The following is a 21,505-nucleotide window of genomic DNA, read 5'->3' on the forward strand; positions in this document are numbered from 1 at the left end:
AGGGGATGGCCACGTGTGTGCTGCCCCCAGGAGGGGCAGGCGGAGGAAGCCAGCAAGGCCCGGGGTGCAGTCAGGTGTCCGGGGAGCCGGCCGGAGGGCCAGGACCGCAGGGGAGGACGGGAGCGCTGCCTCCCAGCAGGAGGGTGCAGCGCTGCGTTCCTGCACGTGTCCCCTCCCGGCGCTGACTCTGTCTGGAGACCCGCTCACTGCCGCATGTGGTGTCGTCCATGCAGGTGACCCGAGACTCGCACACCTACAGCGTGGGCGTGTGCACGGCGGCGGCCGGCCCGGACGAGGGCGGCTGCAAGGACGGGGGTGTCTGCCTGCTCTCCGGGAGCAGGGGCGTGTCTTTCGGGCGGCTGGCATCGATGAGACTGGATTACAGGCACCAGGATGAAGCTGTCATTTTGAGTTACGCCAACGGAGACAGTTGCCCTCCAGGTAGGACCCAGCAGCGGGAGGACCCCGAGGGCGGAAGCTCCGGGTCCCATCAGTGCCGAGGCCCAGGAGGGACCCCGGGAGCTGCGTCCTGACAGCCCGGGACGCGGGCTCAGGCGTGAGACACGCTCCGGCCTGTGGACTGCTTGTCACGCTGTGGTGGGAGGCCTGCCAGTCCCGAAGGTGCTCTGGGGCGACCCTGCTGTAGGACCTCCGCGATGGGCCGCTTTGGGTCATCGGCCGCTGCCCCCGGTGGAGCACAGCGGTGCCGTGTGGGCCCGTCCGGCTTATGCGCGCGCTTTCTCTCTAGAAACTGAGGACGGCGACCCCTGTGTGTTCCCCTTCATATTCAACGGCAAGAGCTATGACGAGTGTGTCGTGGAGAACAGGGTGCGGCTCTGGTGCGCCACCACCGCGGACTACGACCGGGACCACGAGTGGGGCTTCTGCCGACAGTGTAAGTGGCAGCGGCTCTGCGGTGTGCTCTCTGGGCTCGCCTCGCAGGCGGCTCAGACCGTCACGGCTCTCCGACCAGCGACAGTAATTCTGTGACACGTGACTTTTGTCCTTGTCAGGGCTCTTTTCTATAAAGAAAGGACGTTTTTAATCGTCTGTGGGATATATTGCATGGCCATACATGTAGACGACAGCGGGGTTGACTCACTGGCCCGAGAGACTTGTGTCCCTGTGAGTTTTCAACCCTGGCGGCTCAGATTTCTGCCTCAGCAGTGACTGCAGGTGGTGAGTGAGCTGTCAGGGGTGTCGGGGCTGGCTCCTCGCCCTCCTGCCCTGTAGCAGGCCAGGGGCCGTCATGGTGAGCCGGGCTCAACGTCCTTACCCCTGCTCTGTTCCCACACTGGTGACATGACAGAATCCTCCTGATGTGTGACACAGACTGCTGTGAGTTCCCAAGGAAAGCAAGATGAGATCAGTCCATGGAAAAGTGTTTAGTTCTCGTACGTGGTCAAGAAACAGAGTGATGTATACTAAGGAGTCAACAAATGTTACGTTTGCTGTAGTTTTGTTTTGAGGCTTATTGTGAAAGGGCTCCTCTCCTGGTCTGGGTGACGTTCAGACGTTTTCAGGTCATTGTGACTATCTTATTACTTGTCTTCAAAGAAAAAAAAAAATCTTCGGTGCATTAATCAAGTTTGAACAGGTCCTTGGGGAATTGTGTTAGTTCTGTGGGGTGTTAGGGAATACAAGAAGAGACGCTTGTACGTGAATGAGACAGGGAGGTCTGGCCGGGGGCAGCGTGGGACAGGCTGTGTGTGGTCTGACCCCTGCCCCCGCTGCTGTCCCCCAGCAAACAGCCACCGGACGTCCGCTATCATCTTTAAGTGTAACGAGGATGCTGACATTGGCAGGCCACAAGTCTTCAGTGAGACTCGTGGGTGTGAGGTGACATTTGAGTGGGAAACAAAAGTTGTCTGCCCTCCAAAGAAGATGGAGTGCAAATTCGTCCAGAAGCACAGAACCTACGACCTGCGGCTGCTCTCCTCTCTCACTGGGTCCTGGATCTTTGTCCACGAAGGAGCCTCGTGAGTACCTTCACACTCGCCAGCTGCGTCCTCTGCTCCGTGAGCGGTCCTGGTGCGCGTGGCGCCGCGGGCCCACCGTGGGTCCCCTCCAGGTCCTCAGGCGGGACTGCGTTATAGGTCGGAAGCGTATGTGGCTGGGATCTTCTGTGCTCCGGGGGGTACCCAGCGGTGTCAGGGGTGGGTTAGCAGGCAGAGGAGAGCAGAACCCAGAGACGCTTGCAGTGAGCTGTTGGCCCCACCCAGTCAGGTGCAGTTTGACTTGTGTTGGTGGCTGTCCTTACTGGGTCCCTGGGGGCGGGTTCATTTTCTCAGCACTCTGGCGTGCGCCCTTGAGCTCTGCGGGCCCAGGGGTCATGACTGGCACCGATCGCTCCGGGTGCAGCGTGCCACTCTGCCAGGCGCTCTTAATCCTCCAGTGTTGGTCTCTGGGGGGCGTGGACTTGGAAGACTTGTCACCTCTGGTGCCCCAGGACTTGAGCCGCTGCCGGTCTCAACTTGAAAGCCGTTCAGACCGCACGTGTCTCAGGATTCCCTCTGGGCGCCGGGTCAGCACGCCCGCCCTCCCTTCAGGAGGGGCTGTGCAGTCCTGTCTTCATCGGAACAGCTGTCTGTGCGCTGCTCCCACGTGCGCCGCGGGCTCCCGGCTGGCAGGGTGGCGGCCTTTTCTGCCAGGGGCAGGAGGAGCCGCCCGCCTGAGCCAGGCCCCCCCCTCCTGCCTCACAGGTACTACATGAACCTGTGCCAGAGGGTCTACAAGGGGCCGCCGGATTGCTCCGACCGGGCCAGCATCTGCAGGAAGAGCTCGTCGGGGGCCGTGCAGGTGCTGGGGCTGGTGCACACGCAGCAGCTGGACGTCGTAGGTGAGGCCCGGGCCCTGGCCGCGCGGCCGGTTACAGGGGCTGCGTCTGCGGGGGGGTGGGGGGGCGGCACAGACCGGGGCTGCGACCTCCAGGCCCCTCCCGGGGCTCTAAGGGCTACTGTGCAGCCTCCGAGCGGCCAGCGCCCGGCGGGCGTGCGGAGGGTCGAGCCCTCGGGGGCCCTTCCCGCCGGGCGGAAGGCAGGGTGTGTGGGGTGACCCCGAGTCTGTGCTGCGGCGTGGGTTGAATAGCCAGGCGTGCAGGTACGGGTGCCGGGTGTTCGGGGAGGCTGGGCAGTTGCCCAGGAACTCGGCGGAGGTAATTGAGGGGTACGTTTTTGTAATGTCTTAACAATTTGGGAAGAAATGATGAAACTTTTTCATGGTGTTCATAGAAAATCATCTTGCAGTTGGCATTGAGTGTAAGAGTCTACCTTTCAGTACGTGAAGGAGGCAGGCGGGGCTGCTCAGTTCAGAAACAGCTGGGGTGTGTTGGGGGGACCGGTGAAGAGGACACGCTCACCTTTGCCTGTGGGACTGGGTGGGGTCCTCGCGCTGTCCTGATCGAACCACAGGTGACTGGACTTGGCTCAAGGCTGCTGACAGGGAGGAGGGCAGTTCTGGGGCAGCCGCTGTCGGCCTTGCCGAGTGTCACCCCAGATCCTGTGGGCCGAGGGGAGAGTCGCCACGGGCAGGAGTGCCGCCAAGCCCCTGGGGGCTTCAGTGACCGCTGCCGTGGCGGCTGCTCCCGGGGCCCAGGCGGGGGGCAGCCCTTCCCACAACTGCACGGCTGCAGTGGCTGCGGGGCAGCCACCTGCGGGAGGCCGGGGCCCTCACGGCTTCACTGAGAGCTTAGCTCACAGGAGCCTCCTGGTCCCTGACATGCCAGAGGGGATCTTGCTCTTTGACCCCCCATAGGACTGCCCTCTAAGGACAGTTTCAGTGGCCCCCCTGTTCCTTTAGGGGTACACCCATAGGGTGGAGGAACTAACACGGATCGACAGCAGTGCTTTGCGTGTGTGTGATGCTCACAGCTGCGTGGGGTGAGGTGTGGGGGCGGAGTGGTGCCCACCGGTTCAGGCCAGCGCTTGTCTGGTTCCGCACTCCAGCAGTTTAAGAACGTCTCTTTAAAGCAGTGGCACGTACAGTGATGAGACTTGCTGTTAATTGAGGTCCCACTGTGTGTACACGTGGTGCCAGCACTCTCCGGGCACCTCGGAAGCCTGCAGGGTCGGGTCGTGTCCCGGTCACACACATGCGGAGATGAGGCCCGGCCGGTCACGACGAGGGCCATGGCACTAATGGGCAGGAGGCTGGGGTTGAGACCGGGTCTCTCGCATAAGCAGTGGCGCTGTGGGTGACCCGTGCGATACATTTTCAGAAAACCAAACATCTCTCCTGTCCTGGTCCTTAGAATGGATTCTGACTTCCAACGTTGGCGCTTTCCGTAATGCACTGGAAGTGACGTCCCTTTGATCATTTGTGTGTTTCAGATGACAAAGTCATCGTTACGTATTCTAAAGGCGACCCGTGTGGTAAGAACAAGACCGCCTCCAGTGTCATAGAGCTGACCTGCGCAAAGACAGCAGGCAGGCCCATCTTCAAGAGGTGAGGGCCCGGAGGCTGCGGCCGGAGCACAGTTGGACTCACCCGGGCGGGGGGTGGGGGGGAGTGTTGGTGGTCATGGCTGGGAGGGGCAGGCACTGAGACTTCATGCCCAGGGGTGGGGGGCAGGGCTGCTCCCATAAGGAACACATGTGAGGACATGATTTCTAGACTTAATGTAACCATGTACAGCGGCATTTAACTGGCCTCTGTGTTTGAAAGTCATGGAACCAAAGAGGCGTTGATTTTGGTGGCAGCCAAGGACAGTGTTTGGGTGGCATGCCTGGGAGCCGGGGCAGGCGGGGCTGGCCCCTGGGATGCTCTTGGAATCTGCTAGAATTCTCCAGGCAGTTCTGCATCTGGTGCGAGGGCGAGTTTGGCCACCAGGGGGAGCATGTGAGCCACTCTTTGGGAAGAAGGATTCCTTCTGGAGCGGGGCTTGAAGAGGGGAGGTGGACCCAGGAATGGTCCCCCGGCTTAATCAAGTTGTGGGACTGAAATGCTTGTCAAATAAAAATTCAAAACCCTACCCTGTTTCCCCAAAATAAGACACCCCCCGAAAATAAGACCTCGTGCAATTTTTTTCAAGCTTAGAAATATAAGGCCTCCTCTGAAAATAAGACCAGCGGCAGTCCTTGCTGCAGCTCCCCCAAAATTCTTGGTGGAATTCAGAGTTTGGCTGGTTATGCTGATGTCTGTGATGACATGACTACAGTATATTAATGTTGATTTTTCTTTTTTGTTCAACAATAAATGTGAATTCTTGTTCATGGAAAAATAAGACATCCCCTGAAAATAAGACCTAGCACGTCTTTAGGAGCAAAATTAATATAAGACACTGTCTTATTTTCGGGGAAACACGGTAGGAGCAAATATTTTGTCAGCTTTTTGCTGTTATACGGTTTTTAAATTTAAAAAATTGTATTAAATTCTTGCCTGCTTTTTCACTTTGCTGGTGAACTAGCTGGTCCTCTTTCACGTTATGGTCTTGAGGGAAGTGAATAAAATAGCTGTCCCAGCCCCTCACAGGGACGGGAGGGGACTCCCTGGGACCCGAGGCCCCTGCGGGCGGTCGGCTGGGGCCCTAACAGCCAGGGTGCATCCTCCGGAACTGAGGCTCTGTGCTGCAGTCACCGTGCCTGCCAGGCGTGACCGTGTCCCCGCACCGCCTTCCAGGTTTGACAGGGACAGCTGCACTTACTACTTCAGCTGGGAGTCGCGGGCTGCCTGCGCCGTGAAGCCGCAGGAGGTGCAGATGGTGAACGGGACCATCACCAACCCGGTCAACGGCAAGAGTGTCAGCCTGGAAGACATTTACTTTAAGTAAGTGAAGCGTTTTCCTTGGAGCACTGCAGTGGGTTCTACTCAGATGGGCGGCCCGGCCCCCGCCCTGGCGGGGGGCGCTGCAGGGAGCAGGCTGTGTGCCGTGGTTACCGTTTCCAGGCAGTCAGCATATTTTGCTTCAACCAAGGGAAGCACTGCTCAGCTGTTGAGTTTTAACGCCAAAGATGGTGAATTCTCTTGAGTGTAAAAATAGCATCCCTCTCTGCTCACCTTCTGATCAACACAGGGGTCGAAGCCCAAACCTTGTGAAACCGTTTTTGCTCAGGGATCCGCGGGCTTATCAGCTTCTGAAAACCAGTCAGTTTCTTGGCAGTGTCACCGGGCGGTTCTTGGGGTCGGTGGCCGAGGTGACTGGCCGTGCCCGGGGTAGGGTGAAGCGCGTGGGCTGCTGGCCAGTCCAGAGAAGGCCCACTGCTTGGAGCGTGGACAGTGGGACCGTGGGGGTGGCAGTCGGTGCCTGCCGGAGGCTCTGCGGGCTCACGGCCGCGCTGCCCAGACCGGGAGCGCGGGAGTGTCCGGCAGCCGCGCGCACCCCCAGCGCTTCGGGTCTGTAGGAAACGGCTTTCTTAAAGGACGGCCGGAGTCACTGCCATCTTTTCTGTCTTCAGGTTGTTCAGTGCCTCTGGGGACATAAGGACAAACGGGGACAAGTACATGTACAAAATCCAGCTTTCTACCATCACAGACTCCCAAAATCCGGCTTGCTCTGGGGCCAACATATGCCAGATTAAGCCGGATGATCAGCACTTCAGTAGGAAAGTTGGTACTTCTGATAATACCAAATACTACATTCAAGGTAATTGCTTTTTTCCACTGTGGTTCCATATTTAACATCTTCAAAAAAAAGAACTTTAAAATGTTCATGAACTGGCCCCTTTCAGTTGAAATCTCAGGTACAGTTTAAAGCAAAAGCCCTGGTCTGATTCTTGCCCTGTATGCACCCGTCCAGCGGACCGGATCATCCGGGCCCTGGGGCTCCCGGTGCTCAGCCCCGACTCACGCCCAACCCCCGGCCCTCGGCTCTGGCTGACTGGGACAGTCGAGTCGTCTGCAGCGTGTGGAAGGGACTGAATCCACACAGAGCTCCCTCGTTCTTGCCACCAACCGCCAGTGTGCGGGGTTCCCACTCCCCACCCTCCGGTTTGATCATTCACTAGAAGGACTTTGCAGAAGGACTCACGGAGAGCGATTAGTTTATTACAGTGGGAGGATAGCGATTAACATCAGCCCAGGGAAGAGGCACGTGGAGCGTGTTGGGAGGGACACTGTCATTCTCTCCCTGTGGAATCGGTGTGGTAACAGACCCTGAGGATCACCGGCCAGGGAGCTCACTGCCCTTGGTGCCTGGCTGTTATTGAGGCTCCATTGCATGGGGTTGGTGGGTTGTTTGGTTGGGGCTGTGGCTAGTTGGTTGGCTGGTTGATTGGCTTGCTGGCTGGTTGGTTGATGACTGGCTGGTTGATTGGCTGGTTGGTTGGTTGATTGGCTGGCTGGCTGGTTCATTGCCACTTGGTTGATCTCAGTCTCCAGGTAGACTGGTACCTTGTGGCCAGCTGCCACTCCAAATTATATTGTTAGCTGAGGACAAAAGCCAGACCTCTTTCAGGGCAAGGTTCCAGTTTTTCTTGTACACTGACTTAAGGCAGGGGCTCCCTAATACGTGTCAAGTGGCTTTTAAGTCTGCAAACTTCCCGTAGACTCAGAAAAGATAAACTCGGCCGACCTGCAGTGGTAGCACTGATGTCACTGTGGTTGTGTGTGTGCCTTCCTTCCTGACAGATGGTGACCTGGATGTGGTGTTCACCTCGTCCTCCAAGTGTGGAAAAGACAAGACAAAAACGGTCTCTTCCACCATCTTCTTCCACTGCGACCCTTTGGAGAAGGAGGGGATGCCCGAGTTCAGCCATGAGACTGCCGACTGCCAGTATCTCTTCTCCTGGTACACGTCTGCCGTGTGTCCTCTGTGGTAAGTGTGGTGTCCTGGGGTCGGCAGGAGCTTGCTGTCGGTCACTTTCCTCTTCAGATAGACACTTACCGACCGCACCCCCACCTCCTCTTTGAAAACTTAGCTTAGGCATAAGTTTCTGTGTGTGTTTTCCGCCCAGTGTTTTATTGTGGAAAATATTCAAACATGAACAGAATCCAGAGAAGCGATAGAGGTAAATAAGCCCCCTGTGGCTGGCGCCCGGCTCAGTGATTGTCGGCACTGTGTCCTTGGCCCGCTTGGGTCACCGCCCGCCCTGCTCCCCGACTCCCAGTAGCATCCGCCTTTGTGCACCCCGGGCTGTGAGTGCCCCTCTCTTCTCATGGCTCCCCGAGTCAGTGCATCTCCCTTTGGTGGCCCCAGGGAGGTTGGGGGCTTTGTCCCCTCTTTGTTCCCAGCAAATCTTCTATTTGTGTTCCAGTACAAATTATTATGTGGGACACGTGTGAATGAATGAAAACTTATTCTATAGATCATATAAATCAAACTGTAGGCCATGTTTTGGTGGGAAATTTTGTTTCTGCTCTTAGGGCCTTCTGGTGAGGGGAGGGCGATCCCAGCCCCCCTGTGGCTTCAGGGAGCCGGCCCCCTGTCCCCGCCTTGGCTCCTGGGCCCAGCCGCGCTGTCACAGTTAGAGCCCCTTGTCCAAAGCGAAATGTTAAGGTGGCTTTCCTCTGGCCTTTATTTCCTGTTTCACCCATGTCACCACCCTATGGAAGCTCGTTCTCCGCCCTGAGACTAAGGTCAGGAGGAAGGTTTGCTCCTGCGCGTCCTCGTTGCCCTTGCCCGCTGGGCGGGGGAGCCTGTGGTCAGCAGAAAGCATGGCAGGGCCAGGCAGGCGGGGTCCACGGCCCACCCCGGAGACCTCCCACAGCGACCGGCTTCGCGCTTCACTCTCCATGGGTGCTAGTCCCGCCCGAGAAAGAAAAGTCAGCCTTGTCCTAAGTTTTCCAGGCACGCGATGTAAGGCAGGCCCCAACAAATTCCTAAACGTTGGTGCCACATAAATGACACCCGTGGTGCAGTGACGTTGGGGACACTGACAAGAAATGAGCTGAAAAATAGGGGTACAGTTGGAAACTAAAATGCCCTTCTAAGGAACTCATGGATCATAGCAGAAACCAAAAGGAGAAGCCAAAACACGCTTAGAACCGAGTGACAGGGAGCTCCCGACGCACGTGAGGTGTTGCGGAGCGGCCCGGCGGTTCTGGCTGTGCTGGCTCCTGGCTTTGGGGCAGAGTCTGCAGGGCACGCGCACATGTCTGTGCGGGGTGACATCCCCGCCTCAGCAGGTGGGGACAGATGCACCCATGGGAACCCAGATTATTGGGCATAAGCTGGCGTTGGATTGGAACAGTAGGTGGTCTGGTCGTTGGTTGCCCTCTGACCCCAGTTGTTTGAATTACATATTTTTCTGAATGAAGAGCCAGCCTCTTCAGCACCCAGCTTCCTCACACGCGTGTGACCTGTTGAGTTCCCCTCTCTTACCCCGAGGAGTCCAGCTACTTCTTGCTGCCGCTGCCTGCCTCCCCGGGCGGGGGAGGATTTCTGTGCACGATTCTGTTACTGTAGGCCTGGTGGCCCCGGGTGGCCGAGGGCTGAGAGACGAGAAACCCTAGGAGTGTCATGTCACTGCACCAACATCTCGTTCTCTAGGCAGAAAAGGAAGTCAGTGAGGGTGTATCTAGTTTCGTATTGGTTATCTTCCTGGGCTGTTTACGGTCACGGGGAGACACCGCTCTTCTCACCTGTGGGTGGGGGTTGTGACATCTGATGGCACAGCTGTGCCACTCTCCCTGCCCTCTTGGTCTCAGGGTGGGATTGAGAATGTCCGCCGGGCACAGTGGTGCCCTTTGGCCCCCCACCCCTCATGCCAGGGACGTGCTGAAGTCGTGCCCCACGAGGACGTGTTGGGGGGGGGCGTGGCTGTTACTAGGTTGTGATGATGGTGTATTCCTGGAGCAGAGGGCTGGGGTCCTGGGAGATGAGCGTGGGCAGCCTGGCCCCCCAAGTCTTGGCCTCTGTGCCCTGAGGGCCCTCCAGAGGGACAGGCATGGGCCGAGGAGTGTGTCCCTTAGCGATCAGCCTTCTCGCCTCTTAATGACCATCCGTGTAGCTCGAGGCGGTGTCTTCCAACCCGCTTTCCCGACGCTCCTGCCTGACTCCTCATCAGGGCAGTCTCCCCAGGTCTGGTGCCTGGTAGGTCTCGTGTCCCAGTGTGGCGTTTGCGGTCAGAGCCCCTCCCCGCTCTGGGGAGGGCTGGGGTCTCCGCTGTGGCGGCAGGGCCCCCGAGTGACCTGGCTCCCTTCCAGGGTGGGCTTCGACAGCGGGGACGTGGACGAGGACATGCAGGAGCACAAGGGGCTCTCGGAGCGGAGCCAGGCGGTCGGGGCCGTCCTCAGCCTGCTGCTGGTGGCCCTCACGGCCTGTCTGCTGACGCTGCTGCTCTACAAAAAGGAGAGGCGGTAAGGAGAGGGGCGTGGGGGTGCCGCGAGGCCGGCGGCTCAGCATCGCCTCTTGGGTTCGGGATTTTTGGGGGGGCCCAACAGCAGCCAAAGTCCAGCGCGAAAACTCCGGAAGTGGCGTCCCGTTGCGCTGTGTAAATGTCTGCGTTTCTGGGATGAGGTGTCCCTTCTGACCAGAGCCGCTTAACCTGCCTCAGGTGCTCAGGTTGGGTCCCGCCGCTCACGTCGCACGGCGGCGCTCTCTGGGCTCCTGCCTGGCTGCCCCGTTTTCAGGACTGCTGTCTGAGTGTCCGAGGGTGGGCAGAACACTCGACACCTGTCCTGGGAAGACTGCCTTCTGATCTACTCTGTCCTCCTCTTCCTCCTTCCCGTCAAGTAATCACTTACTAAGCACCTACTGTGTGCCAGGCTCGACACCGCCCTCTTGTCTCCTCCTCTTCCTCCTTCCCGTCAAGTAATCACTTACTAAGCACCTACTGTGTGCCAGGCATGACACCGCCCTCTTGTCTCCTCCTCTTCCTCCTTCCCGTCAAGTAATCACTTACTAAGCACCTACTGTGTGCCAGGCTCGACACCGCCCTCTTGTCTCCTCCTCTTCCTCCTTCCCGTCAAGCAATCACTTACTAAGCACCTACTGTGTGCCAGGCTCGACACCGCCCTCTTGTCTCCTCCTCTTCCTCCTTCCCGTCAAGCAATCACTTACTAAGCACCTACTGTGTGCCAGGCTCGACACCGCCCTCTTGTCTCCTCCTCTTCCTCCTTCCCGTCAAGTAATCACTTACTAAGCACCTACTGTGTGCCAGGCACGACACCGCCCTCTTGTCTCCTCCTCTTCCTCCTTCCCATCAAAGTAATCACTTACTAAGCAACTACTGTGTGCCAGGCACGACACCGCCCTCTTGTCTCCTCCTCTTCCTCCTTCCCGTCAAGTAATCACTTAATAAGCACCTACCGTGTGCCAGGCACGACACCGCCCTCTTTGCTCCCCTCTCTGGGTGCAAGGGCTTGTCACTCATCGTGTGTGACTGCAGTGGATTTTCAAGTCACACGACCGAGGCGTGGAGCTCGGAGCCCTGTGTGTGGTCGTGCCTGGCCCGGGGCAGAGGAGCAGGCCAGCTTCGGGCTCCCTGCCCTCGTTTCTGCCACGCGAGCCAGAGGCAAGCGGAGGGTCTGGGTGTGAGCTGGCCTGGGCTCAGTCGCCAGGCCCTGGGGTCCCAGGGTTCAGGAGGGTGTGGGCTCGTCACGTTCATACGTGAGAAAGCGGAAGTGCCGCTGCTGGCTGACTTGCTCCAGGCCTTGCTAAGCTCTGAGAGGTGGAGCGGGATTTGAATCCACTTCCAGTTCCAGGGCATTCCTGCCACTGGGCTGGTTTCTTACCCTGCCATCCTGGGTGAGTGCGCCCGTCCGTGGCGGGGTGCGCCGGGGGGTGCAGGCTTCTCCGCTAGCGCTGGGGGCGGCGGGCCTGGGGGCGGGGGGGGCGCCTGCCCTGCTGGTTCCGCCTGGAGTAACTGGTCTCTTACAGGGAAGTGGTGATGAGTAAGCTCACCAACTGCTGTAGACGGAGCGCAAACGTATCCTACAAATACTCCAAGGTAATGTCCCGCCGCCCTCTCCCGCCCCGATCTCGGGCTGTGGCTAAAATGCCATCACCAGCAACTGGAAATAGAAAAGGGAAAACATCACCAGTTGCTTGTAACCCAAGCACGTCTGTCTTTTTTCCCCTTCAAGTTTTCCTCGTCGCGGCCGCAGCTGGTTCCCGTAGGGCCTTCCTTTGTGGGTCGCTCCTCCCTGCTCAGCGGGGCTGACAGAGCAGATGCGGTAACGGCGGCTTTTGCACGTCTGGCATCTGCGGCATTTCCTTCCGATCCACTTCCAGGAGAAAGACGGAAGGGCTCAGACACCCTCAGGGCTCCCCATGCGGGCTGCCAGGCTGCTTTCTAGAAGGCTCCCAGTTAGACGCCTCCCCTGAGCAGCGGACGTCCCTGCCCTGGGCACCGGCTCCCGCAGGAGGGGCCCGGACTCGCTGGCTTGCTCTCCTGCCCCAGGGACCCTGTTGCCTGGTTTGCCCCGAAGCTGGCAGTTCCGGTCCTTGCCTTCCTCTCCCTGGTTGGGGACTGGGGCCGTGGTGGCCGCATGGGCAGGGGAAAGTGGGCCGTGACTCGGGGGGGGGGGGGGGCGGTGGGAGGGAGCAGAGTGGGCCCTCCGGCGGGCTCCGGGACCTCTGCTTTGTCCCTGGCAGGTCAACAAGGAGGAGGAGGTGGATGAGAACGAAACTGAGTGGCTGATGGAAGAGGTCCAGGTGCCGATCCCGAGGCCCGGGAAGGACGGGCAGGAGAACGGCCACATCACCACCAAGTCCGTGAAGGCCGAGGCCCTCACCTCCCTGCACGGGGACGACCAGGACAGCGAGGATGAGGTCCTGACCATCCCAGAGGTGCGCGTCCACTCGGGCAGAGGGACTGGCCCAGAAGGCGCCCACCCGATGAGACCCCCGCAGAGGAAGATGCTCCGGGACGACAGGGCCGGGCTGGTGGGCTGCGAGCAGGCGAGGAGGCTGCCACCCAGGGCCTCTGCGCCACAGCCCGGGAGCTCCGGCGGCCTGGCGTCCTTCCACGATGACAGCGACGAGGACCTCTTGAACATCTGAGCCTGGTGCCTCCGGGGGGCATGGGCGGCGGCCCAGGCACCTGCAACCAAATAAGACTTCGCCTTGATGATGCTTCTGTCGTTTTTGCCTTTAACGAAAACTATTACAAAAGGGAAGGAGTTTTAGGATGGGGGAGAGGGGGAGGAGGCCCGGTACCGCCCGTCCGTGGTTGATTGCGGCCACAGACGAGGCAGCACGCCAGCTGCCAAAGGGCGGTGCTGGGGCCCCGCGTTTTGTCCCAAGCCCTCACGGGAGACATGGCGGCCGTGCGCTTTATAACCCGCGCCCGGGCCAGGCGCCTGGGGACAGAGGGCTCTCTTTGAGGAAAGCCCTTGTTGCTTTAGGCCCCGTGGGGTGTTTGGCCATTATATTTTAGCATTTACTTCTCTCCTCCTATTTATTGACTTTTTACAATTACTCAGGTTTGCGTAAAAAAAAAAAAAAAAAAAAAAAAAAAAAAAACCACCCAGCAGTTTCTTCCTGCCGCCAGGAGAGGCTGCGGCTCCTCCGTGGTCAGGGGAAGCTGGCCGTGCTGGGATGGTTTCATATGCGATTCTGAACCGCTCAGTTATGTATCCTCTTATGTTAGAATACTCCATCTTGTCTCTCTTCCTCTTGGCTTTGTTTCTTACGGGCACACGCACGTGTACATGTGCCCGTACGGGGGTCCCCGAGTGCCTGGGCTTTGGAGGGTTCGCCCGGTCCATGCCTTCAGTGACGGCTGCAGCTTTCTGCATGACATCTAGAGCCCTGGGTGCACAGAGCACAGTTAGCAGTATTTCTTTCAGCGGCCGATGAATTCAAACAACTCACCCAAAGATTGACTTTGTGTGTGAGAGCGGAGCTGAGATGCTGGAGAAAGTAACGTTACAGCTCTCACCTCCTCGGGTTCTCTCGGTACCACCATAACTGTGCTTATTTTTTTAAAGAAAAAAGTGTTTATCAACCATTCGACCTATAAGAAGCCTTAATTTGCACAGGGCGTGACTTAGGGAAATGGCATGGGATCTGGTGGCCGGACCCTCACGCCAGGTGTCGCGCTGGGACTCCAGCTGCGGGGTCACCGAGGTTGGGGTGCCGCCCCACCCCGCCCCGCCCCCGTCAGCTCCTTTCTTGAAGTGTTTAACGAATGACTTTTCTCTTATTATAGAATTGTATATAGACTCAATGGTCGTCATATACTGAAAAGCAACCCACCCTACAGCATTTGTGGGTTTGTATACTCAGTTTGGCTGGCTCTTTTGATTTCAACATGAGTATTTTTTAAAACTGATTTCTTTTCCTCATTTTTTTTCAATCAAATTTACTGTAATATAAAGTATTCAATAATTTCAATAAAAAATAAATTATTAACTGGCGTGTTACTGCTTTTTCGCCTTGAGAGTGAAAAGTTGCTGAGCGGTGGCTGGTCTGGCCGCCCCGCTGTCCTGGGAGGTTGCAGCTTTCGCGTTGGGGCCCCGCTGTCCCCGCTGTCCCCGCTGTCCCCGCTGACGCTTCGTGCGCAGCCCCTCGGCTTTCTCTCTGGAGTCTTCCCCATGTGTGGGGCTAACCTTGCGTCCACCGTGCCTTCTCTCGGCTCCATCCAGACCTGGTCTCTCTCGCTTTCCCAAGAAAGCAGGCCTTGGGGTGTCGCCGTTCACCAAAGCCACATGGTGGAGTGGGTCCGGGTGACACCCGGTGTGAAGCCCCATCTCGCGGGCAGCTTCTCACACAGACTAGAGTCTTCCACCCGAAACCCCTGACTGGTAGCGAGGGCTTCCCGGGCGTTTACGTGAAAGCGGGCAGAACGTTGCGGTGACGTCCAGCTAGACTTCTCAGACTCGGCGTCCTTCCTTGCATCTAATTTCCTCAGTGGAGGGTGTGAGTGACTGTTTTTAGGGACTTCACAGGGCCGCTCCTGATGGACGCTCTGGGGTCTTGTAAAGGTTTGTGTTATGGCCCAAGGTTGCCGGTCCTGGGCACTGTGTCCAGGGACTGGTCTCCAAGCCCCCTCTTCCTCCTAGACCTAGGAAGCCCTCTTGATCATGAGGGGCACCTGCAGGCACCTGACCCTGCTGGTCCCTCAGAGGCGGGGAAGTTCTGTGTCTGCGGCCCGGGCTGCCTGCCGCGTACACAGCTCACGGCTGCCCAGACAGGCGGGAGAGCCAGCCACGGAGTGTGGGGGCGCCTGCTCGGACTCTTAGGAGTAAAGAACAGTCTAGAATATCTAGGTTACTTCCTCGATCTCTAGCCTCAAGCCCCTGCAGACAGAGTGACCGTCCTTGACAGCTGTTGTTACAGGTGGTTTCATGCCCTGGGACCCAGTAGGAATTGGATCATTCTCAGAGAAAGGCTGTTATGACAAGAGGAAAACCTTGATACTTAATTTCCCCCTAAACAACTCTGGAACAAGTGAGGAGTAAGGACCATGTAGGCACAGCTTGTGCCAGGAAAATGCAAGGAAGAGGAAACCTGGCTTTAAACCTCTCAGCCTTTTAAAGTCGTTTGTGACCCATTCCTACCAACTGCTGATATATGTGGCACAGGACGAGTCCTTCAGGAAGGCTGACTGCCACCTGGGCATTAAAAAAACATCCTCTTGGATAGTCCTACCCTGTATGTGGGTTGAAGGACTAATAGCAGGTAGATCTTGACCTTCCTACTCGGGGGGTCAGGTCACAGGATAGTGTGTGTGCTGGAAGCGAGGTTAGATGTGTGAATCCTCCTTCACAGCCTCTGAAGGTCCTCCCGACTTGGAGGTGCACCCACGCAGCTTCTCTCCCCAGCTGTACTCCGTTGGCCTGGGGTTGGCCTCTCCTGCCCTTGGGCCAAATGTGGGGTGCATCCTGGGAGAACAGGGCACCTGGGCAGCCCTCGTTTGCGTGCTGGCATGTGGGGATTGCACACATACCAACCCCCAGCACCTCAGAATGTGGCCTTATTCAGACAAGGGTCTTCACAGCAGCAATTAAGTGGACTTGAGGTCAGCTAGGTGGGCCCTCACCTGCTGTGACCGGTGTCCTTACAGAATGGGGGAGTTTGGACAGAGACAGGCACACGGGGAAGGGGATGTGAAGACACGGGGAGGCGGGGGGGGGGGGCGGCGGGGAGACCATGCATGAGCCAGGCAGAGGCCTGGAATAGATCCTGAGCCTTGGGAAGAAGCGAGCCTGCCCACACCTTGACCTTGGATCTCTGGCCTCCCAGCGGTGAGGCAGCAAGGCTCTATTGTTGAAGCCTCCCAGTCCATGGTGTGCTTAGTGATGGCGGCTCTGGGAAGGGACTGCGGGGATTAAAGGCCAGTCCCCGGCCTCCTGCAGGGGCCAGGCGGTGATGAGACAGGGAGAGTGACCGTGGCTGTGCCTGGCCGAGGGACCCGTCATGGTCTGCTCCTGGCATTTAGAGAGAACACAGTGCAGAAAACCCACTTGTTCTCTTGTTCATCCGTGCATTCCAGGAGATGGTCCCAAGTATTTCGGGCCAGGAGTCAGGCGCAGGTTGGAGCTGTTTCTAAGGCCCACGGTCCTGTCTCTCCCAGTCTGGGAAATGCTTTTGATCCAAGATGAGGAATGGATGGACTACCAGGACCGAAGTCACTGAACACCCTTCCCACTGTAGTTGTGACAGTGGGCTGCTAGTTGGCTTTGGACTCTGGCCTGACCTTCAAGACCATCATCTGTCCCCTCACCTCCTTCGGTCTGGTTTGCAAGCTCAGAACAGGCTTTGCATTTTCAAAGGGCTGAAGAAAAAATTAAAAATATTACACAACATGAAAATCAGATGAGATTAAAATCATGGTGCCCCCCAATGGACCATTGTTGGGAGCCCCACCCTCATGCATTTGCATCTCCTCTGGGACCGCATTAGCACCAGGACCACTGGCATGACAGCGGGCCAGGGACTGGCCTGAGCGTTGGCTTCTCGTGTCTTAACACGTGGGTGACTCACAGGTGCTGGCAGGGGTCTCGGGAGGTAATGAGCAGCATGCTCAGTGAAGCACCTGGCTGTCATCCCAGAAGCCCAGGGCGGTGGCACCAGGCCTTTCCCAGTTGTCCTTGGTCACAGTTCTTGGGTGCTTCTCCCTTTTGCACTTACTATCGCTAGGGTGTTCCGGCCACTGCCAGGTGCCCCTGAAGCAGGGCAGAGAGCGGGGTGGGGGGTGGGGCGGTGCAGGGCAAGCGGCGGGTCTGATCTCTGAGGGGTGTGGCGACGGCAGTGCCTGCCCACAGCTGGGGCAGCTGCTTTCTCCGCGGAGAAGTGAGCAGTGGGGGCTCAGGCCTGGTCCGGCCCCTGGGCCGGTGGGGGAGGGGAGGGACCGGCTCTCTCCCATAATGCGTTGAAAGCAGGGCCTTCACCCCAGCTACTTGCCACGCAGAGGACTCCTTCCTGGCAGGGAGTTGGCCCACTTGGGCCTGCAGTGTTAGAGGAACCCAGTGGTCTTCTCCTGTGAGCCTCCTTTGGCACTCACACGCCACCTCTGACACGGGGGGTTAACAGGTGTGTGGGGTTTTCCCCACAAGCCACTCACTCTCTGTGACACCGGCAGGGCGCCCTCCACTTGAACTTGATTTTGACCCGGTGCCTGGAGGCGGCGTCAGAGCCCATAGTTAGGGCCTCAGTTCCACGAGGCTGCCCCCCCGCCCCCTTCAGATGCCTGTCACAGGCAGGAAGTCCCCAGGTTCCCGCCATTCTGCCCCACGGGCTGCAAAGCAGGGCTCCCATGACCCCTCCCTCTAGGGTTCGGTTATCGCTAGAGAGGCTCCCAGACCTCAGGGTGAGAGTTACGTGTACCAGTTTGTTAAAGGCCAGGATAAAGGGTGCCAGGGGGGTGTCCACAGGGTCCCCGGCACAGGAGCCTCTGTCCCTGTGCAGCTGGGGTGTGCCGACTGCCTGGTGCGGGTGTGCTCAGGCCTGCGAGGCCCCTGGGCCCTGCGCCGGTGGGACGCTCCAGCTGCTCTGCACGTGGGCCTGCTCAGGGGCCAGCTCCTCCCCAACCCCCTCCCTTCTCAAGAGAATAGGGATGGGGTGGGAGATTCAACCTTCTGACCAACACTTGGTCTTTCCTGTGACCAGGAGCTATTGAGGGGCCACCAGAGTCACCGCATTAGGACAGAAAGCACTCCTGTCACCCAAGGGTGTCACGGTTCTGTACCAGGAACCGGAAGCGGACGCCCGTGCAGCGTTACTGTGTATAATCGCCCAGGCTGAGTGTGCTGAGGACCTGCCGTTGGGAGGTTGTCCTTGTCACCGCCCCCACCCCCACCCACGGCCAGTGCTCAGCCTCTGGCCGAGCAGGAAAGGAGTGTCAGAGCTGCAGTCTCCAAGGGAGGGGAGCATGATCCCCCAGAGATGAGGGTCCCAGAAACAAGAGGGCACCCTGTGCCTTGTGCATCTGCTTATCTGTCCCCACTGTGTGCACATGGAGGGACCCGCCCATAATGTCAGCTGTCCTGCTAGGGCTGACAAGGGGATGGGGTGGGAGAGGAGGGTGTCTTCTGCCTGGGGGCACCTTGTTGTCCCCTCTCAGCCACTATGGTCTAGGCTCACGGAGTCCCGCCTCTGTGGCCAGAAGGCACACAGGGTCGTTTCCCAGGATTCTCGTTTCACGGCAGCTGGGGGTCTGGGGAGGCAGTGACGCTGGCAGAGGTCCGTGTGGGTCCTAGAAAACCCAGCCATCCTCAGTCAGGCGGGGAGGGCAGGGAGGGGCCTGTGTGTGGTGCGTGGCTCTCGCGCCAGGTCAGTCCCCTGCGCCCCAGGCCAGGGACCGGTTCACTGTGAAACCAGAGGCTGCCCTGCATTCCGTGGTGCCACTGATGACCGTGGCGCGCCAGGCACTGCCCGGGCCCTGCTTGCTTACGCTGGGCCAGTGTGCTCCTACGCTCAGCCTGCGGCCCTTCCCAGTGAGATGCAGGAGCAGGATGTGGGGGCCCTGCCTGCATTTTGGTGGCAGAGGCTGGAGGCCCCAATGTCCGGCTCCCAGCTATGCCTGTGGCGAGCAGGCCTCGTGCTACAGATTCCCCGAGGAGGGCAGGGTGGTCTGGCCACCACAGGCTGCCCCCCGCCCCCTGCCTCCTGCCCCGCTGCGTGTGCTCAGGGCTCAGACACCAGGAGGCGGCGTCATCGGGGCCACCTTACCATCGGCCGCCCCACTCCTGCCTTCCCTCACTTTCTGTCAAGCCCCCTGCACCCCGTAACTTGCCGGGTGTAAGGAGCACGCCAGGCTTAAGGCCAGTTTGGGGTCCCCCAGTGCCCTCTGCCTGCTACTGTCCCTTTGTGAGTCTGTCCCCTGTGGATCCTAGCTGTTTGGATTAGGGACTGCCGTCCCTGCGTCCCAGAGCCTCGCACTGCTTGAAAGGTGCAGGAACTCCGCGAATATTTGTTGAGTCAACAAATGAACCCACGCGTGAGCCCGTGAGCCAAAGACAGCTTCACAGCCTGAGCGCGCCTGCTGTGCAGCAGTTCAAGTTCAGTGACCGCGTGCACTGGAGCGTTGCTGCCTCCGGAGCCTGTGTTTTCCCAGGTGTGCGTGGGGGCAGCAGTAGCCTCTGTGCTGACGGCTGTCAGGAGAAGGAGTTGGGGGCGCACGTTTGAGCCTGGGCAGGCACCTCAGAAAGGAGGCTGCGGCCTTCATGCCTGGCAATCGCGGCTTAACTGCTGACGGCTGGGGGTGCTCCCTGCTCCCTTCTCCACGAGATTTGGGCCTTCGGGTCCCTGGCAACCGGGGCGGGAAGGCAAACGCTCTGTGCTTGGCAGAGGTGGGCTTGGGAGCCAGGCGGGACGCGGGGCTGACCGGCGAAAGGGGTGCAAGCGGAGGGATTTCACAGCCCCCGGAGCTGGGCCTCGCGGTCAGTTTGGTGCCTTTGGTTTGTCTGGACCATAAACAGATGCTTTCAATTTGCGCTCTTGGAAGAGCCCTGGAGACGCCGGAGGCGCACAGCCCTCCCCTCCTGCTCTGCGTGGGCGCCGTGCAGAGGGGCCCCGGCCTGGCAGCCCCTCTGCCTTCCTCCTGTGCCCGAAGCAGGCACCGCGGGGTCACAGGTTACTTCTAGCCGGTTGGTGTCCCGGTGTGTCATGCTTAGGCAGCACCTTGATTTCAAACCAGCGCATTGCAGAGACACCCACACGAAACCTCGACCCTGTGGCCACCGCACCCGGGCAGGTCTGGTCAGAAAGTGAGGGTGCTGGCCCTGTCACGCCCACCACAGGTGACACTCTGGAACAGGTCGGGCGGGTGGCTGGGCCCAGAAGCAGGCCTTCCCGGCCCTGTGTCTGCTCTCGCTGCCTCTGCCCCCCTCTACGTGGGCGTCGTCTTCCTGGGCTTCACCCCGGACCCCCGCTGCCTGAGCCCCGGCGTGGCCGAGCGGAGCCCGGCCGAGGAGCTGAACTTCACGGTGCCGGGCCCGGGGCCGGCGGGGGACACCTTCCCCCGCCAGTGCCGCAGCCACGAGGTGGACTGGAACCAGAGCGCCCTGCCGCTGGGTCCCTGTCGGCACGGCTGGGTGTACGACACCTCCTCTGTCGTGACCGAGGTAAGAGCAGGCCATGTTTGGGGGGACATGGGGTCCCAGGGGCAGGAACCAAGTCTACGACAAACGCTGCGAAGGTCGGCCTCATGTCAGGAAGGAGGCCGACAGTGACCTCTGCCCTGAGCAGTCAGCACAGGCCACGTTCCAGCCCGGGCTCTCTGCAGCCTTCCCCGCTGACTCCGCACAGATTCGGGGTGTTAGCGGAGGAAACTGGGGTCAGAGGGAGCACTGCAAGCCAGGCAGTGCTGGATTGCTTGGACATAGGTCTACGGGGAGGCTGGGGTTCCTCTTCTTTCTGCCCCTCAACCCCCAGCTTCTCCGCGACCCTGCAGAATTCACCTGGGGTCCGGCTTCTTCCCCTTAGCATGTGGGCCGCCCTCCCTCCTCGCAGGAGACACGGACAGGCGATAGCTTCGTGCTGGCTGCTGAGGGGGTGTGGGAGCCACCCTGGCGTGGGAGTCGGCCAGTTGGAATCCCAGCCGTGCCCGGGTTAGCTGAGCATCACTGGGTCGGTGACTCAGCCTCTCTGAGCCTTAGTTTCCCCACTGGCAAACCAGGAAACGACAGTGACCCTCCTTGTCGGCTGTGAAGTCCATAACCTGAAAGTTCTGACTGAACAAAAACGGAGTGACCCCGGGCGCCCCCATCGATGGCCCCTGGGTTGCAGTGGAGTCGGGGCCCTTGCCTGCATAGCTTCATAGGCTATAGGAGCATTTGCTTTGGTAATAGTTTAGTAAAGAGCCACCAGGTTTTTTTCCCCTTCACGGGCCCTTTTGAAACTCTTGCCCTGTGACAAGTGTGGGCACTGGGAAGTGGGCATCGTGGTCAGTTGATGGAGGCACAGGCCAGAACTGGAGCAGGGGCCCCGTGGGACAGAGCCTGGAAGAACAAGGGTCAGTGCCACTGTGCGGGAGGGAAACCGCTGGCCCCGCCTCCTTGGCTATCTGGGGGGACAGGGGAACAGAGCAGTCAGTTTTAGGTGCTGGTGCCACGCGCCTTTGTGTCACGGCAGGGACACCCTGTGTTCAAGGCACCCTCCAAACTCAGATGACCGGTCAGATGAGGGGCCGCCCAGGGACACTGAGCGGCGTGTTGGCTGCGACCCTAGAAGCAGCCTGAC

At 59.2% G+C, this 21,505-nt stretch overlaps 1 protein-coding gene across 1 annotated transcript in view; it reads left to right on the top strand.

Annotated features, from left to right (window-relative positions):
• Positions 1-14,233, top strand: part of IGF2R (insulin like growth factor 2 receptor) — a 94,598-nt gene extending 80,365 nt beyond the window's left edge. The window contains exons 38-48 of the mRNA XM_090280052.1: positions 234-441; positions 749-895; positions 1,745-1,979; positions 2,703-2,839; positions 4,329-4,443; positions 5,617-5,763; positions 6,393-6,580; positions 7,564-7,750; positions 10,081-10,233; positions 11,756-11,825; positions 12,473-14,233. Coding sequence (XP_090136178.1) covers positions 234-441; positions 749-895; positions 1,745-1,979; positions 2,703-2,839; positions 4,329-4,443; positions 5,617-5,763; positions 6,393-6,580; positions 7,564-7,750; positions 10,081-10,233; positions 11,756-11,825; positions 12,473-12,880 — 1,995 coding nt within the window. The 3' untranslated portion in view covers positions 12,881-14,233. The remainder of the gene's footprint in view (positions 1-233; positions 442-748; positions 896-1,744; positions 1,980-2,702; positions 2,840-4,328; positions 4,444-5,616; positions 5,764-6,392; positions 6,581-7,563; positions 7,751-10,080; positions 10,234-11,755; positions 11,826-12,472) is intronic.
• The last annotated feature ends 7,272 nt before the right edge of the window (positions 14,234-21,505 follow it).

The sequence above is a fragment of the Furipterus horrens genome, unplaced genomic scaffold, assembly GCF_987537825.1.
Source record: "Furipterus horrens unplaced genomic scaffold, mFurHor1.1.pri manual_scaffold_6, whole genome shotgun sequence".
Lineage (NCBI taxonomy): Eukaryota > Metazoa > Chordata > Mammalia > Chiroptera > Furipteridae > Furipterus > Furipterus horrens.